At 38.6% G+C, this 19,936-nt stretch overlaps 1 protein-coding gene across 1 annotated transcript in view; it reads right to left on the bottom strand.

The window, feature by feature from the left end:
- Window positions 1–19,936, bottom strand: part of GK5 (glycerol kinase 5 (putative)) — an 85,559-nt gene that overhangs the window by 55,421 nt on the left and 10,202 nt on the right. Inside the window, exons 4-5 of the mRNA XM_010858296.1 lie at window positions 11,023–11,116; window positions 9,326–9,401 (exon numbers count right to left, since the gene is read on the bottom strand). Coding sequence (XP_010856598.1) covers window positions 9,326–9,401; window positions 11,023–11,116 — 170 coding nt within the window. The remainder of the gene's footprint in view (window positions 1–9,325; window positions 9,402–11,022; window positions 11,117–19,936) is intronic.

Genomic DNA, 19,936 nt, shown 5'->3' with positions numbered 1-19,936 from the left:
TGTCTCTGGTAACCACAAATTTCTTCTCTGTATTGGTGAGCCAGTTTCTATCTAGTTACACTGGTTCATTTGTTTGCATATTTGATTCATTTGTTCTGCATAGTAAGTGAAAACGCAGGACTTGTCTTTCTCTAACTTATTTCACCAAGCAGAATAGATAATATTGTATAATTTTACGTAAACAGTTCTCTATATATATTTGCTGTTTTTCAGTCACTAAGCTGTGTCCACCTCTTTGCGACCCCATGGAGTACAGCATGCCAGGTTCCTCTGTCCTCCACTCTCCTGGAGTTTGCTCAAATTCATGTTTATTGAGTCAGTATTATCTAGCCATCTCACCCTCTGCCGCCCCCTTCTCCTTTTGCCTTCAATCTTTCTCAGCATCAGAGTCTTTTCCAATGAGTCAGCATTTCACATCAGGTGGCCAAAGGACTGGCGCTTCAGCTTTGGAATTAGTCCTTCCAATAAATATTCAAAGTTGATTGATATATTATAACTTATTTATCCTTACATCTGTTAACGGACATGTAGGGTGCTTCCATGTCTTGGCCACTGTAAATAATGCTGCCCTAAGCACTGAGGTGACTATCTTTTCAAATCAATGTTTTCATTAGATAAATACCCAGGAGTGGGACTGCTTGTCGTCGTTGTTCCATCGCTAAGTTGTGTCCCACTCTTTGTGACCCCATGGACTGTAGCCCACCAGGCTTCTCCATCCATGGGAAATCCTAAGCAAGAATATATTGGAAGTGGTTGCCACTTCTTTCTCCAGGGGATATTCCCAGCCCAGGGATTGAACCCACATCTCCTGCTTGGCACGCGGATTATTTACCACTGTACTATCTGGGAAGTCTGCTGAATCATATGGTAGTTCTTAATTTTTTTTTAGTTCTTAATTTTTAAAGAACTTCCATACTGATTTCCATAGTGGCTGCACCAATTTACATTCTCACCAACAGTACACAAGGGTTCCCAACATTTGTTACTTTTTATCTTTTTGATAACAGTCATTCTAATACATGTGAAGTGACATCTTGTGATTCGGAATTGCATTTCCCTGATAAGTGATGTTGAGTTTCATGTATGTTTCATGTATGTTTGCCATCTGTATGTCTTCTTTAGAAAAATGTCTGTTAAGATTTTCTGCCCATTTTTAAATTGGATTGGCTATTTTTTTCATATTGTGGTGTATGAAGTGAAATGAAAATTACTCAGTCGTGTCAGACTCTTTACGACCCCATGGACTATACAGTCCATGGAATTTCCCAGGCAAGAATATACTGGAGTGGGTAGCCATTACCTTCTCCAGGGGATCTTCCCAAGCCAGGGATCAAACCCAGGTCTCCCACATTGCAGGCAGATTCTTTACCGTCTGAACCACCAGCAAATATATTGTGTTGTATGAGTTCTTTTTACATTTTGGATATTAAACCCTTACCAGACTATCATTTGCCACTATCTTCTCCCATTTGGTGGGTTCCTTGTTTCATGATGGTTTCCTTCACTGTGCAAAAGCTTTTGAGTTTGATTAGCTCCCATTTGTTTATTTTTCCTTTTTTGCCCCTCGCCTGAAGAAACAGAACCAAAGAAACAAAGCCTTAACCAGTGTCAAAGAGTGAACTGCCTATGTTTTCTTCCAGTTTTATGATTTTAGGCCTTTCATTTACGTCTTTAATTCATTTTGAGTTAATTTTTGTAAATGGGGTGAGAAAATGTTCTAACTTCATTCTTTTATGTGTATCTGTCTAGCTTTCCCAACAGCACTTATTGAAGTCTCTTTTAAAAAAATTATATATTTTTGCCTCCTTTACTATAGATTAACTGACCACGTGTGCATGGGTTTATTTCTGGGCTCTTTATTCTACATGTCTGTTTTTGTGCTGGTACCACATTGCTTTGATTACTTTAGCCTTGTAGTATAGTCTGAGGTCAGAGACCATGACCTGCAACTTTGTTCTTTATGCTCACGACTACTTTACTATTCAGGGTCTTTTTTGGTTTCATACAAATTTTAGGATTATTTGTTTTAGTTCTGTGAAAAATGTCATAGGTATTTTGACAGGGACTGCATTAGATCTGTAGACTGTTTTGGGTGGTATGGGTATTTTAATAGTATTAATTCTTCTAACTCACAAACATGAGATATTTTTCCATTTATTTCTATTGTCTTCAATTTCCTTCATCAATGTCTTATAGGTTTCAGAGTACAGATCTTTCACTTTCTTCATTAAATTTATTCCTAGATATTTTATTCTTTTTGACTTGATTATAAATTGAATTTTTTTTTATTAGTGTATAGAAATGCAACAAATTTCTGTACATTAATGTGGTATTCTGAAACTTCACTGAATTCATTTATTAGTTCAAACAGGTTTTTTCTTTTTTTTGGTGGAGTCCAAGATTTTCCTTTATATAGTATTATATCATCTGCAAACAGTGGTAGTTTAACTTCTTTCCTTCCAATTTATATGCCTTTTATTTCTTTTTCTTGTCTGATTGCTGTGGCTAGGACTTCCAATACTATATTAAATAGAAATGGCAAGAGTGGGCATCCTCATCTGTTCCTGATCTTAGAGGAAATGCTTTCAGCTTTTCACCACTGAGTATGATGCCAGGTGTTGATTTGTCCCACGGCCTTTATTATGGTGATGTTCCTTCCTTCTATACCAACTTTGTTTAGAGCTTTTATCATGAATGCATATTGAGTTCTGCCAAATGCTTATTCTGAATCTATTGAGACGATCATGTGATTTTTATCCTTGATTTTGTTAATCGTGTTAATTGATTTGCAGATATTAAACCACCTTTGCATTCCTAGAATAAATACTACTCGATCATGATGTATGATTTTTTTATATATATATTGCTGATTTGGTTTGCTCATATTTTGTTGTAGGTTCTTGCATCTATTGTATCAGAGATATTGGCCTGTAATTTTTTTTATAGTATCTTTATCTGATTTTGGTATCAGAGTACTGCTGGCCTCACAGGATGAGGTGAGAAGTGTTCTCTCCTCTTTAATTTTTTAAAACTGTTTGTTTGAGAAGGCTACAGATATTAACTCTTCTAAAAATTTTGGTAGAATTGCCCTGTGAAGTCATCTAGTCCCAGACTTTTGTTAGTTAGGAGTCCTTTGCTGATTCAATACTAATAAACAATCTATTCAGATTTTCTATTTACTCCTGACGTAGTCTTGGAAAACTGTGTTTCTAGGAATTTATTCACTTACTCTAGGTTATCCAGTTTGTTGGCATATTACTGTTTGCTGTATTCTCTTATGATTGTATTTCTGTTATATTAGGTGTAATTTCTTTCTCATTTCTTATTTTCTTTACATTTGAGCACTCTTTTGATTTATAAGTCTGGCTAAAGTTCATCAATTTTGTTTATCTTTTCAAAAACTACAGCTCTTGGTTTATCTTTTCTATTTTTTTTTTTTTTTGGTCTCTATTCTATTTCCACTCTGATCTTTATTATTTTCTTCTTTCTACTGACTTTGTGCTCTGTTCTTTTTTGTTGCTTTAGATGGAAAGTTAGGTTATTTGTTTGATTTTTCTTGTTTCTTGAAGGAGGCTTCTATCACTATAAATTTCCCTGTTAGAATCATTTTTGCTGTGTCCTATAGATTTTAGAAGGTTGTATTTCTACATTTTTCATTCATCCCAAGCTATTTTTTAAATTTCTTCTTTCTTTATTGACCCAATGGCTTTTGAGTAGTGTGTTTTCAGTCTCCACTTGTTTGTATTTTTACCAGTTTTATTCATGCAATTGATTTCTAGTTTCTTATTGTTGTGGTCAGAAAAGAGGCTGGACTTAATTTCAATCTTCTTAAATTTACTGAGATTTTTCTTGTGGCCTAGCATGTGATCTATCCTGGAGAATGTTCCATATGCCCTTGAGAATGGGTACTGTGCTATTTTTGAATGGAATGTTCTATAGATATTTATTAAGTCCATCTGGCCTAATATGTCATTTAAGCCCATTGTTTCCTTATTGGTTTTTGTCTGATCTATTCATTAATGTGACTGGAGTATTCAAGTCTCTATTATTATTTTATTACTGTCAATTTCTCCCTTTATGTCTATTAATATTTACTTTATATATTTAGGTGCTCCTGTGTTGGGTGTATATATATTAACAAGTCTAATATCCTCCTCTTAGATTGAGAATCCTCCCTTTATCATTATTTAATGCCCTAAATAATGTCTTGGTATATATTTTGTTTTAAAGTCTATTCTGTCTGAAATGAATACTGTTATCCCAGCTTTCCATTTCCACTTGCATGAAACATCTTTTTCTAAGCTCTTCACTCACAGTGTGTCTTAAGCTCTGAAGTAAATCTTGGACTGCAAGGAGATCCAACCAGTCCATTCTGAAGGAGATCAGCTCTGGGATTTCCTTGGAAGGAATGATGCTAAAGCTCAAACTCCAGTACTTTGGCCACCTCATGTGAAGAGTTGACTCATTGGAAAAGATTCTGATGCTAGGAGGGATTGGGGGCAGGAGGAGAAGGGGACGACAGAGAATGAGATGGCTGGATGGCATCACTGACTCGATGGACGTGAGTCTGAGTGAACTCCGGGAGTTGGTGATGGACAGGGAGGCCTGGCATGCTGCGATTCATGGGGTCGCAAAGAGTCGGACACGACTGAGCGACTGAACTGAACTGAACTGAATTAAATCTTGTTTAGGTTGCATATACATGGATCTTGTTTTTTCATCCAGTCAGGTACCCTATGTCTTTTGATTGGAGTATTTAGTCTATTTAAATTAGAAGGGATAATTAATAGGCACATACCTTTTGCCATTTCGTTACATGTCTTCTGGTTGTTTTGTAGTTCTTTGCTCTTGTCTTCTTTTTCTAATCTCTTCTCTTTTGGTTTGATACTTTTTAAAAATTATGTTTGGGTTCCTTTGCTTTTGTGTATCTATTGGAGAACTTTGATCTGCAATTACCACAAGGTTTATATATATATATATCAATCTGTAAATATATCTACTTGTTTTAGAATGACTTCCCTGGTGACTCAGATGGTAAAGCATCTGCTTACAATGTGGGAGACCCGGGTTCAATCCCTGGGTTGGGAAGATCCCCTGGAGAAGGAAATGGCAACCCACTCCAGTACTCTTGCCTGGAAAATCCCATGGATGGAGGAACCTGGTAGGCTAGAGTCCATGGGGTCGCAAAGAGTCGGACAGGACTGAGTGACTTCACTTTTCACTTTCTTTAGAATGATAGTCATTTAAGTTCAAACACATTCTAAAAGCTCTACTTTTTTTTTTTAACTAACCACCCCACAACATTTTATGTTTTGGTGTTATATTTTATATTTTCATGAGTATCCACTAAGTGTTCCCTCGTGGCTCAGATGGTAAAGAATCTGCCTGCAATGCAGAAGAACTGGGTTTGATCCCTGGGTCAGGAAGATCCCCTGGAGAAGAGAATGGCTACTCACTCCAGTATTCTTACCTGGAGAATTCCATGGACAGAGGAGCCTGACGGGGTACAGTCCATGGGGTCACAAAGAGCTGGACACTACTGAGTGACTAACATTTTCACGTTAACTGTTTATTGCAGTTATAGTTGATTAATAGTTAACTTTGCAATTTTGTTTTTTAACCTTCATTGCTGCTTATTTAAGTGGCTCATCAACTGCCTTTACAGTATATTTACATATGTCAGTGAGATTTTTAAATATTTTCTTATTTTTGTTATAGGCTTTTCTTTTTCACTTAAAGATCCTTTAATGTTTCTTGTAAGGCCAGTTTAGTGGTGATTAACTTAAGTTTTTGCTTGTCTGGGAAACTGACTTTCCTTCCATTCTGAATGATAACATTGCTGGGTGGAGTATCTTAGGTTGCAGGTTTTTCCCTTTCAGCATTTTAAGTATATCATGCCACTTCATTTTGGCCTACAAAGTTTCTGCTGAAAAATCAGCAGGTAGCCCTGTGGGGGTTCCTTTGTATGTGATTTTGCTTTCTTTTGCTGCCTTTAGAATTCTCCTTAATGTTTGCCATTTCAATTATGATATGTCTTCATGTGGGTCTCTTTGGGTTCATCTGTTTTGGGACTCTCTGTGCTTTCCAGATCTGGGTATCTGTTTCCTTCAAGTTAGGGAAATTTTCAGCCATAATTTCATCAAATATGTGATGAAATATTTTTATCTCTATCTCCTTCCAGGAGCCCTATAACCTGAATGTTAGTATGCTTGATGTTATCTTGAAAGTGAAGTCACTCAGTCATGTCCGACTCTTTGTAACCCCACGGACAGTAGCCTACCAGGCTCTGCCGTCCATGGGATTTTCCAAGCAAGAATACTGGAGTGGGCTGCCATTTCCTTCTCCAGCGGACCTTCCCAACCCAGGGATCGAACCTGGGTCTCCTGCATTGCAGACAAGACGCTTTACCATCTGAGCAGATCCCTTAAAGTTTCCTTTAAAAATTGTTTTTTCTTTTTGTTGTTCTGATTGGGTGGTTTCCAATATTTTGTCTTCCAAGTTGCTTATGCAATCTTCTGTATTACTTAATCTGCTGGCAATTCTTTCTAGTGAAATTTTCATTTCAATTATTGTATTCTTCAGCTCTGATTGGTTTTTATATTTTCTAGTTCTTTGCTGAAGTTCTCACTGGGTTCCTGTATTCTTTTTCTGAGTTTGTGAGCATTTTTATTACTATTGTTTTAAACTCTTTATCAAGTAAATTACTATCTCTGTTTCATTAGGGGTATTTTTGTGTGTGGGGAAGTTATTCTTTCGTTTGGTATATATTCATTTGTCTTCTCACTTTTTGTTTCTATAAAGTTATGTGAAACAGTTACCTATCCCAGGAGAAGGCAATGGCAACCCACTCCAGTACTCTTGCCTGGAAAATCCCATGGTCAGGGGAGCCTGGAAGGCTGCAGTCCATGGGGTCGCTGAGGGTCGGACACAACTGAGCGACTTCACTTTCACTTTTCACTTTCATGCATTGGAGAAGGAAATGGCAACCCACTCCAGTGTTCTTGCCTGGAGAATCCCAGGGACGGGGGAGCCTGGTGGGCTGCCGTCTGTGGGATCGCACAGAGTCAGACACGACTGAAGTGACTTAGCAGTACCTATCCCAGGCTTAAAGACATGTCCTTGTGTGGGAGCATCCCTGTGCAATCTGCATGTACCCAGTTTTTGATGAGAGACCTGGACCTGAAGTGAGCAGTAACTGTGTCTTCATTTGGGGTGCATGGAAAGCTGTCATCTTAGCAGGGCATAGAATTGGAATAGGAATGGTTAGAAGTGGAGCCAGATGTGAGCTGGGGCCTCTCCCAAGCTTAGGGCAGGCCCACAAGCAAATGGGTTAGAGCTGTAAATCTGAGCTAGTGCCTCTTCTCTCCAGTGTGATGGTGGTTTCTCCTTTGGCCAGAGGCATGGTTGAGGCCCATGGGGCTGGAATCTTAAATTTGAGCTAACTCAACTTCTCCCTGGTACAGTGGTTATTTGTACTTGGTTGGGAGCAGTGCTGGAACAGGCAAGGCTGGAGCAGCAACCCAGTGCAGGTTGGGATGTGTGCTGGAGCAGTCCTGGCAGGGTAACCCCAGACCATGAGGTGTTTTCAATCTGCTTCTGCACTGGGACTGGAAGCAGGTGAGTCTGTGGCATGCTCTTCAAGTCTGGAGTCTCGGTTTCTATAGCTCTCTGATAAGCCCTGCTGCTGCTGCTGCTGCTAAGTCGCTTCAGTCATGTCCGACTCTGTGCGACCCTATAGACGGCAGCCCACCAGGCTCCCCCGCCCTGGGATTCTCCAGGCAAGAATATTGGAGTGGGTTGCCATTTCCTCCTCCAATGCATTAAAGTGAAAAGTGAAAGTGAAGTCGCTCAGTCACGTCCGACTCTTAGCGACCCCATGGACTGCAGCCTACCAGGCTCCTCCATCCTTGGGATTTTCCAGGCAAGAGTCCTGGAGTGGGGTGCCATTGCCTTCTCCAAGCCCTACTGGTTTTCAAACCAAGCAGGCTTGTATTCTTGGTTCTGGACCTTAGGGTTAGGGTGCCCAATATGGTAAACCCCTTGTTTCTTAGGGATGATGCACAAGCCTGTATCCCCCTCCTCTTCTGGGTCACCCACTAGGAGTGTAGATCCTGATTAGATTGCTTCTCCTTCCTTCCTCCCAGACTCCAAATGGTCCCTCCTTTAATAACCTTGGTTATAGAAGAGCCTTTCTGATAGTCTTCAGAGTGTTTTCAAAAAGTACTCAATAAGTAGTTATAGTTTTGATATGTTTACTCAGGGAGGTGGGCTCAAGGTCTACCTGCTTCACCATCCTAATCCCATACAATCAAATATTAAAAGATTTCCACTTCTTTCTCTTTCCTAACACTGAATTAAAGGTAAAGTTCTTGTGAATTCAGCTTGATTATCTTTCTTAGACTTACCCTTACCCCTTACATCCACCACTTTTCGTCCCCACTGCCCCAAGCTCAAGATGCCTTTTAGAGTCTAGAGCTCTGTAACAAAGAAATATTTTACAATGATTTTGTTGTTTTTCTTAAAAAAAAAAGAAAGAAATACATGTTGAAGGCAATATAGGAGTGGTGGAAAGAGTATATTCTCTGGAACCAAAAAGATAATTAGGAATTTTAGCTTGATTTATTAACGAGTGACTATGAATAATGTAGTTATTTCTCTGCTGCTGCTGCTGCTAAGTCGCTTCCGTCGTGTCCGACTCTGGGCGACCCCAGAGACAGCAGCCCACCAGCCTCCCCATCCCTGGGATTCTCCAGGCAAGAACACTGGAGTGGGGTGCCATTGCCTTCTCCAGTTATTTCTCTGAGCTTCAGTTTATTTCTTTGTAAAATAGATGTAACCACTAACAGGTTTGTTTGTAAGGATACTGAAACCTGAAGAAATATCATAAGTATTCACTGTATGGTATCCATTATACTATTATAATCGTGTTTAATTCATACATACCTCATATGTTGTAAGTATTTAAAATTAAATTTGAAATAGACTAAAATATAAATCATATCATAGTCTTGTGTATCCAAAATTTGTCAGGTTCTCCTCAATCTTTTTAGGTGTAAGCTAATTTTTTAGAACTTCAATCCTCACTTAATCTGAATTTTAATGAAAGCAATAGTCTTTTTACTACTATTACTTTATATAAGTTAAGCCTAATTGACATGCAGGGAACTTATGTAATAAGCCAGAAAGTAATCCCAATTTCTTTTCTCTTAATCAAGCAACACCTCTTTCTTCACAAACTTTAAAACTCCCCAAACAGGTTTCAAAGCAATGTGTTCACTGTGGCATGAACCCAGTGATAAGAGTTCTTATCACACAATGCACTTACTTGTCCCATGTGATAAAAGTTGCTCTCTGTGTTGAAATGCCAAGACCAACAATTTGATTTGTTTCTATTCCTGCAGCTAAAAATAAAGATAGATAAAACACATTTAAAAACCTAGGAAGTTTATCTTTATAATATTATCATATGGAAAAGAAATTACTTAATATAATCTATAAGAAAAGCAACTTGGTTCAGCATTTTAATAACACAATTGGAGCTAATAAATAAAACATTACTAGGATGATTTTGTAGTGTTTTTTTTTTTTTTACTTAAAGAGAAAAGAAGTTATAATCTAATAATAATAAAATGTACTTTTTGCTTTAAAAATTAGAAAGAAAACAAACACCACTTAAAGTAAGTTAGATGGTATTTACTTCTTGATAACACTAAAAATGAGAATCTTCATTTAAGCAACGATCAGCTATAACAGAAGCTGGTTGATGGCAACAAAAGAAACCCTCATGGAAAGTAGCATAAATACTGAAGCACAGATCTTATTTACTACACAAACTCATGCTAGGATGCAAATAGAAACATGGATTTTGCAAAGTCCAAATTTCTTGAAATACAGCAGCTCACATGTTTCTGTGACATTCTTTTAAAAAAGCAATTTGTCCCACTGAACAAATTAGGGACAGCTTCAATTTGAGCTGTGCTCAATTTAAGGATGACACACCGCCTCCTGTACAGTACTCCTTTCTAGTCTGATCATAAGGAAATAACAAGACAATCCCCAAACACAGGATAGTCTATTAAACAGATCTGTACTTTTGAAAATTGTCAGTGACATGAGGTACGTGGTCTATATTAAAGGAGACTAGACTGACTACTAAAGGCAATGCCTCATCTTTGTTGGATTCTGGATTGGAAAAAAAAAAATTATTCAAGACTGAGATAAGAGAGGAATAATGAGGATCAAGTATTAGAAAATATCACTGGGTTAATGTTAAATTTTCTGTGTGATGTTTACGTATGAGAATACTCCTTATCTTTGGAGATAATGCTTAAGTATTTAAAGATGACAGGTTATTAAATCATAACCAACTCTCCCCTCGGGCAGCTAATTTGAGTCTAGGAGAAAGCACACAGGTATTCTTCCAACTTTTTAAAAATAGGTTTTGAAATATTTCAAACCAGAAAAGTTAGGAGAAGCAATTCAGTCAGAGAAATGAAGTGAAAGACCTTTTTGAAATTACAAGTCCTCTTTCGTCATGTTCTTAAAGAAGGCTGTATTGAGACTGTTCTTAAAGAGCTAAGATTCCAGACCCTGGCTGCAGCCAAGAGAACACTTGCCCTAAGAGGTCGAACAGAAAAAAAAAAAAAAAAAAAACTTATTTTACAATAAAGATAAGGCAGCTGTAAACTCCTGAGAGCAGGAACTGAGCTTTGAAACTTTGTTTACAACCCTCTGGTATTTGTACAAAACAGGAAATGGAATGGGCACTGGCTACAACCTGGAATAAATAGTAAGGTGAGCCTTTAATACTGCAGCTCAAAAAGACTTGAAGCAGAGGAGAGAGTTGCTGCTACCCTCCGTTGACAAAGTGGGTTCACTACAAACCACAAATGTCCTTCCTCCCCAAACTACTGGGAACCTGTGACTCCAATAAAATATTGTATGTATAATTCAGGAAACCCACAAAATTCTTATTATATACAAAATACATGTTACCATCTCTACTTTCATAAATCCAATTACCTTTGACAGATTCCTTTATTACAGCAACAAACTGAAGCCAGAGAACATCAGGATCAATTTCAACCCAGCCAGGCTGAGGATAAAGACTTTCTACCTATTAAGGAAAAGAGAAAATTCAGTAAAAACAAATCAGAACAAGTCAATAGCATATAGGCCTTAAGGGCACCAGTTAAAATAATTAAAAACAAGATTTTATTTATTATCTAATGTTAAGATGGAAAAAATATGAAATAAAAAAGGATGATACACCAAAATAGCAGTTTTATTCAGTTCATGAAATTTACAGAAGATTTTATCTTTATTTCCCAGGCTTTCTACAATGAAAATCCATTATTTCTGTAATTTAAAAAAATGTCAAACTTTAAAAAGAAAAAAAAAACACCTGGACAGGATGCATGGAGAAGCTATTTGTAACCTCCAAAACGTATATGGTGGCATACCAGACCAGCTGACATGCCTTTTGAGAAACCTATATGCAGGTCAGGAAGCAACAGTTAGAACTGGACATGGAAAAACAGACTGGTTCCAAATAGGAAAAGGAGTACATCAAGGCTGTATGTTGTCACCCTGCTTATTTAACTTCTATGCATGAGAATCGTGGGCTGGAAGAAGCACAAGCTGGAATCAAGATTGCCGGGAGAAATATCAATAACCTCAGATATGCAGATGACACCACCCTTATGGCAGAAAGTGAAGAGGAACTCAAAAGCCTCTTGATGAAAGTGAAAGTGGAGAGTGAAAAAGTTGGCTTAAAGTTCAACATTCAGAAAATGAAGATCATGGCATCTGGTCCCATCACTTCATGGGAAATAGATGCGGAAACAGTGGAAACAGTGTCAGACTTTATTTTTCTGGGCTCCAAAATCACTGCAGATGGTGACTGCAGCCATGAAATTAAAAGACACTTACTCCTTGGAAGGAAAGTTATGACCAACCTAGACAGCATATTCAAAAGCAGAGACATTACTTTGCCAACAAAGGCCCGTCTAGTCAAGGCTATGGTTTTTCCTGTGGTCATGTATGGATGTGAGAGTTGGACTGTGAAGAAGGCTGAGCACCAAAGAATTGATGCTTCTGAACTGTAGTGTTGGAGAAGCCTCTTGAGAGTCCCTTGGACTACAAGGAGATCCAACCAGTCCATTCTGAAGGAGATCAGTCCTGGGGTTTCTTTGAAGGAATGATGCTAAAGCTGAAACTCCAGTACTTTAGCCACCTCATTCGAAGAGCTGACTCATTGGAAAAGACCCTGATGCTAGGAGGGATTGGGGGCAGGAGGAGAAGGGGACGACGGAGGATGAGATGGCTGGATGGCATCACTGACTCCATGGACGTGAGTCTGAGTGAACTCCGGGAGTTGGTGATGGACAGGGAGGCCTGGCGTGCTGCAATTCATGGGGTCACAAAGAGTCGGACACGACTGAGCGACTGAACTGAACTGAACTGAGACAGGGAAAGAAGATAAGAATTAGAATACCACCAAAGTGGTAGTGAGTTTCCCATTTTTCTTCTGGTATCACCTGGCCTAGACTCAAGGCAGCCTGAAAACCCAGAAGCAGGTACCAAGGTGTACTGGAAAAGCCAGGAGAACATTTGTTAACACTCAGAGAGGAACAGAACAAATCTCTCACTTTTCTTTTTTATCCACCATCTCCATCCTTTTATATCCTGGCTATCTCACAGTGGCAGCTACAGCAGTATCCACAAGCACCCCAAATACTGAGGGAGGTAAAACTTCCTCTCACAGAACAGGTGCTGGAGACCCACCAGGGTAAGGTGATCCCCCTATGGCTTTTTCCTCTTTGTGTCCTTCTGATGCCTAGCCTTGGATGTGGGCATAGGAAGTGCCCTGCAGAATGGGATAGTGAAAGGTCCAGCTTCAGGTAAGAGGACCCAAATGAGGAGGCTCAGGGAACCAGAAAGTCCCAGGAAGATCTCAGAGAGGGAAGAGCTTGGGAAAGCTATTCCAGAAAGATGTGGATGAACTCCCAGGCTCTCCTGGAAGCTGCACATGTATGAACACACTCCTAGACAGCATTTTGTTGTTTAGTCACTAAGTGTCCAATTCTTTTGCAACCCCATGGGCTTGAAGTCCCGGGCTTCCCAAGTGGCGCTAGGGGTAAAGAACCTGCCTGTCAATGCAGGAGACTTAAGAGATGCAGGTTCATCCAGGCCAGAATACTGGAGTGGGTATAAGAAAAAAAAAAAAAAGAAGAAGAAAAAAAAAAAAAGAGATGCAGGTTCAATCCCTGCGTCGGGAAGATCCCCAGAGGAGGAAATGGCAACCCACCCCAGTGTTCCTGCCTGGGAAATCCCATGGAAAGGGGAGCCTGGCCGGCTACAGTCCATAGGGTTGCAAGAGTCAGAGAGGACTGAAGCAACTTAGCACATGTGGACTGTAGCCGGCCAGGCTCCTCTGTCCATGGGATTTCCCAGGCAGGAACACTGGAGTGGGTTGTCATTTATTTCTCCAGGATCTTCCCAACCCAGTGTTCAAACCTGCGTCTCCTGCATTGGAAGGCAGATTCTTTACCACTGAGCTACCAAGGAAGCCCTCCTAGACAGCATAGCAAAGATGCTAAAAGCAGAACTTTAAAAAAAAAAAAACAAAAACAGATCACTGCCCAGGTCCTGAGGCTTCCTAGATGGTGCAGCTGGTAAAGAATTTGCCTGCCAATGCAGGAGACACAAGAGATATGGGTTTAATCCCTGGGTGGGGAAGATGACAACCCACTCCAGTATTCTTGCTTGGAGAATCCCATGGACAGACGAGCCTGGCGGTCTACAATCCATGGGGTCGCAAACTCAGATGTAACTGAGCACTCCCAGGTCCCAGACTGAACTCTAGGTGGCACATACTACACAGGACAGATCTAAATAGCACTTCCAAGATCTTAAAAACAGAATTAACATTGAAATCAAAATCCAAGGAAGGCTGGTCAGACTGTGTAGCCTGAACACAGCTGCATTAACTGCCTATTAAAGAAAAATATCAACATTTGTCATAGGCCTTATACAAGACTTCAGAGGTTTATAACATGATATTTGAAATGTCCAGGATACAATCCAAAACTACAAGGTACATTAAGAATCAGAAAAATTTCAGCTCATATAGCAAAAGATAATAGATACCAGTATCAACATAACAGATAATTTTGACAAAGATTTTAAAGCAACTATTATAAAAATGCTCCAAGAAGTAAGGGTGAATTCTTTTGAAACAAATAGGAATGTAGAAAGTTTTAGCAAAGAAATAAAAAACATAAGGAAAAACAAAAATCTTACCATTTCAAAATTTAAAATACAATAATTAAGTGGGGGAAATGGAGAGATGCTGGTCAAAGGATACACACTTTCAGTTATAAGATGAATAAGGTCTAGGGACTTAATGTGCAGTATGGTAACTAGAGTTAATGTATTATACACTCAAAATTTGCTAAGAGATTAGTTAAGTGTTCTCAACACACACACACAGAGATACAAATGATAACCTTGTGAGATGAAGAGTGGTTTAATTAACATTAATTATGTTATTTCATTAACAATATATATGTATGCCAAAAGATCAATTTGCACACCTTAAATACATACAACTTTTGTCAACTTACCTTAATAAAATTGGAAAAAATTAATTAGAAAAAGAAAATGATTGAAACACATACTGGATCAGCTCCATGGTAGAATGGAGATAACAGAAGAAAGTCAATAAGCTTAAAGACAGATCAATAGAAATTCTCTAATCTGAACAACAGAAAAAAAAAAGAAGAAGAAAACCTCAGGGATCTGTGGGACAGAGAAAATGGTCTAATATTGATGTCAGCAGAGGCCCTAAAGAAGAAATTAAAGACTTCAGTGCCTAAACAAATTACTTAAGGGAAGTAACAGTGCTAAGAATTCCCAAGCCCAGTAAAAGATTTAAAATCTATATATTCAGGAAGCTCAGAAAATCCCTACCAGGATAAGTCCAAAGCAGTTCACAGCCAGGTCCAACATAATTCAAATGCTAAGAACTGAAAGCAAAACAAAACAAAACTGAAAGCAACCAGCCAGAATAAATACACAGAATAATAATTCAAATGACTGTGGACTTCTCATCAGAACAAAGGCCAGGCCTGAAGAAGTGGCTCGACATTTTTAGAGTGCAAAAAACTTTCATCTACAATTCCATATCAAAATCCTAGGATTTTTAATAGATATAGATATGATCATTCTAAAATTTACATGGAAAGATAAAAGACTAAAAAAGCCAAAACAATACTGAAAAAGAATAAAATTGGAGGAATCACACTACACAATTTGAAGACTTACTCTAAAGCCATAGTAATCAAAATAGTGTAATTATAAAAACAGACAAATAAATCACAGAGCACAAGAGAATCCAGAAGTAGACCCACACGAATATGGCTAGTTGATTTCTGACAAATATACAAGGCAATTCAATGGAGAAAAATAGCTTTTTCAACAGAGTTGGAATAGACATCCATATGCAAAAAAAAATTAACCTCATTCTTAAAAAACCTCACTTCTTACACAAAAAACTAACTCAAAATGGATCCCAGATGTAAATGTAAAACTGTAAAATGCTTATAGGAAATCACAGCAAAAAATCTTTGTGACTTGGGATTAGGTGAAGAGTTCTTAGACATGACACCAAAAGTATGATTAATAAAACAAGAAAAATTGATAAAGTGAGCTTCATCAGAATTAAAAATGTGTGCTCTGCCAAAGAAATTGTTAAGAAAATGAAAAAGCCAAGTACAGACTAGTTGAAAATATCTGAAAATCAACACAGGATTTATATCCAGAATATATTAAAAAAAAAAAAACAACAGTTAGAAAACAATTCAATTAAAAAATGGCCAAAAAACTTGAACTAGCACTTTATCAAAGAGTACATATGGATAGAAAATATGCACATGGAAATATTCAACATCATTAGGTAAATGCAATCAAAACCACAGCAAGATAACACTACTTGCTAACAAATATAATAAATAAATACTAACAATATCAAGTGTTGATGAAAAACAGAATTCACAGACATTGCTGGTGGGAATGCAAAATGATAAGAATCACTCTGGAAAAGTTTGGCAATTTCTTGTTAAGTTAAATATTCACTTACCATGTGATACAACAATCCCACTCCTAGGTATTTATCCCAGAGAAATGAAAACTTATACTCACATTAAAATCTGTACACAAATGTTTACAGCTGTTCTATTCAAGATCACCAGAAACTGAAAACAATGCAAATATACTTCAACAGGTGAATGAATGTGGTATATTCATATAATGGATTACTGCTCGGAAATAAAAAGGAATGAATTACTGATACACACAATATATATGAATCTCAAAGGCATTACGCTGAAAAAAAGTCAGTCTTCATAGGTTACTTACTATATTTTTCCACTTACAAGATATTTTCAGAAGGACAGAAAAAAAAAAAAAAAAACCCATAGTCATACAAAACAGATCAGTGGTTTTCAGAGATTAGGTGTGGGAGGAAAGTGACTATAAATGGCTTGTACAAGGGTTTTTTGGTTACTTCCAACATGTACTAAAACTCACAGAAGCTGTTCACCAAATAAGTCTCATCTTACTCTGCTATTTTAAAGATAAGATAAAAAAGAATCTTTGGCTTCAGGTTAAAACAATGGCTTGAACATAAGTGTTTTATTTCCAATTTCTCTCAAGACTGCCATTAAACTAAAACCATGAAAAAAGGTTTATGCAGAAAGACAAGAAGAGAGCTAGGAAGCTCAGACCAGGTTTTAATAATTGTCTTGAACACTCTCAGTGAGTGGGTAGGTGGTACACGGCTAAGAATGGAGGAGACAACTGCACACCTCACTACCCACTCAGATTATACATCTCTGTTCAACCCCTGACAGAATCTCAGGTAGAACTCTGAAAATTAGAGATACCTCAGAAGACTGGGATGCCAGATGCTGCTGAACAGAGGGATTCACTCTTTATAAGGACCCTCACACTCCTTGTGCAGTCAGATCCACACTGCCCCTCCCTAACACAGCAGAAAGTACGAGATTTACTCTCTGGAGGAGCTGAACCAGAGGCATTCTTTACTTGCAAATACTAGATATAGCTGAGAAAAGTAAGACATGGTACTGAAAATATGAATGGATAACCAACCAAAGATCATCATTTAAGGAAAACCTCTAACACATAAGAAAAGGTCAAAATAAACAAAAAAAGGAACTGGGAGAAAACACTGACAATGTGGGGAGCATGAGGGTGACACAGAGATGACACGAAAAAAGAATCTATATTGCCAATCAATCAGTATTATTCCCCAGTGAGCCCACTGGAAATAAACAGATTTAACAAAATCTATTCCCCTTCTGTAGGGACTCCCCAGGTGGTAAGTCAATCCTAAAGGAAATCAACCCTGAATATTCATTAGAAGGACTGATGCTGAAGCTGATGCTCCAGTACTTTGGCCATCTGATGCAAAGAGCCAACTCACTGGAAAAGACCCTGATGCTGGGAAAGACTGAGGACAGAAGGAGAAGGCGACGACAGAGGATGAGATGGTTGGATGGTATCACTGACTTAATGGACATGAATTTGAGCCAACTCCGGGAAATAGTGAAAGACAGGGAAGACTGGCACGCTGCAGTCCATGAAGTCGCAAAGAGTCGGACATGACTTAGTGACTGAACAACAATTCCCCTTCTATCAATAACATTTCTCTTCTTTCCATGCAAAACTTTCATGACCACACACTGTATGTAACGACTCAACTGCAATAAATACTTCCGCATCCCAAAAAACTCAATATGGCCATCATTGTGTCAAGTCAACAACTTGGACTTGGCAGTGGCACTCCAGGGTCACGTCCCCCCACTTCACCAACCCAGACAGCTCACCATCACCAAATACGTCACAACAGTTTAGAAGATCAAACTGAAATACAAGATCAAGAATATAATCAAAGCTAAGAAGAAAATGTGTTGATTAAAAACAAAAGACAACAACCAGTTCTTTTCAAGAATGTACAGAGGGAACACAGTATTGGCAAGTCCAGTTTTCTTTGGAGTGGTCTTTCTGTCCTGTTCTTCCAACCAAAATGTTATTATTTTCTCACAATGGCATGATGTTCCAATGGGGAACATGATGAACTTTCTTCGCTTTGATAAACTAAAAATAGCAAACATTCACATGTAGGATTTCCAAAGCTCTGAACACTACTCTCATATATAACACCAATATTTAAGAGTTCACAGAAAGATTTTTTTAACTTATTGGGACTTCCCTAGTGATCCAGCAGCTAAGACTCTGTGCTCCCAATGCAGGGGGCCCAGGTTCGATCTTAGGTCAGGGAACTAGATCCCACACGCTGCATGCAACTAAGAGTTCACATGCTGCAACTTAAAAAAAAAAAAAAAATCCCGCATATTGCAAGGAAGATTGAGGATCCTCTGTGCTGCAGTTAAGAACAGTACAGTCAAATGAATAAATAAAAATAAATATTAAAAAAGAAAGAAAAAATACAACTTATAGAAAAAGGCTACAAATGTGGGTCTCTGCTATTAAAAAATGAATACCGTAAGAGGTAAAATTAAAATCTTCTGAGAGGCCTCAGTACTAGCCTTCTCAAGTAAAAGTTCCTGTTTGGGATTTCCATGTTAATGAAAATACCAATAAAGCCTATTTTGTTCATATCTCTAAAGAGTGATCTCTTCAGTTTTTCTTTCTCAAGCTACTTATTTGGCTGCTGCTGCTACTAAGTCACTTCAGTCATGTCTGACTCTGTGCGACCCCATATACTGCAGCCCACCAGGCTCCGCTGTCCCTGGGATTCTCCAGGCAAGAACACTGGAGTGGGTTGCCATTTCCTTCTCCAATGCATGAAAGTAAAAAGTGAAAGTGAAGTCGCTCAGTCATGTTGGACTCTTCGAAATCCCATGGACTGCAGCCTTCCAGGCTCCTCTGTCCATGGGATTTTCCAGGCAATAGTACTGGCTGCTGCTACTGTTGCTAAGTTGCTTCAGTCGTGTCCGACTCTGTGCGACCCCATAGACAGCAGCCCACCAGGCTCCCCCGTCCCTGGGATTCTCCAGGCAAGAATACTGGAGTGGGTTGCCATTTCGTTCTCCAATGCATGAAGGTGAAAAATGAAAGTGAAGTCGCTCAGTCGTGTCCGACTCTGAGTGACCCCACGGACTGCAGCCTACCCGGCTCCTCCATCCATGGAATTTTCCAGGCAAGAGTACTGGAGTGGGGTGCCATCGCCTTCTCCAAATAGTACTGGCAGTACCAATCAAATCTTATGCTAAGTGTGTGTTTCTATTATATATTCTTTCCAACATAACTTAGCAGAGGTGTGATTTCCTTTTGAGAAAACAAATATAAGTTCTGTGTCTAATCCATAGAGTCCCATGAAGGAAACTGATTTCCTAATATTTTCCTAATATGACTAAATGTAATTCAATTATTTATTCTGTACCCAAGAAATAATAAACTAGGTGCTAAGAAGCTAGATTTAGAAAAGGCTGAGGAACCAGAGATCAAATTGCCAACATCTGTTGGATCATAGAAAAAGCAAGAGAATTCCAGAAAAAAACCTACTTTTGCTTTACTGACTACACCAAAGCCTTTGACTGTGTGGGTCACAACAAACTGTGGAAAATTCTGAAAGAGATGGGAATACCAGACCACCTGACCTGCCTCAATAAAAATCTGTATGCAGGTCAAGAAGCAACAGTTAGGACCAGGCATGGAACAAGAGACTGGTTCCAAATTGGGAAAGGAGTACATCAAGGCTGTATACTGTCACCCTGCTTATTTAACTTATATGCAGAGTACATCATGAGAAACGCTGGGCTGGAGGAAGCACAAGCTGGAATCAAGATTGCCAGGAGAAATATCAATAACCTCAGACACACAGGTGACA

The sequence above is a fragment of the Bison bison genome, unplaced genomic scaffold (assembly GCF_000754665.1).
Source record: "Bison bison bison isolate TAMUID 2011002044 unplaced genomic scaffold, Bison_UMD1.0 scf7180017864384, whole genome shotgun sequence".
Classification (NCBI taxonomy): domain Eukaryota; kingdom Metazoa; phylum Chordata; class Mammalia; order Artiodactyla; family Bovidae; genus Bison; species Bison bison.
The sequence above is the reverse complement of the archived record's forward strand: the minus strand, read 5'-3'. Positions and strand labels throughout refer to the sequence as shown.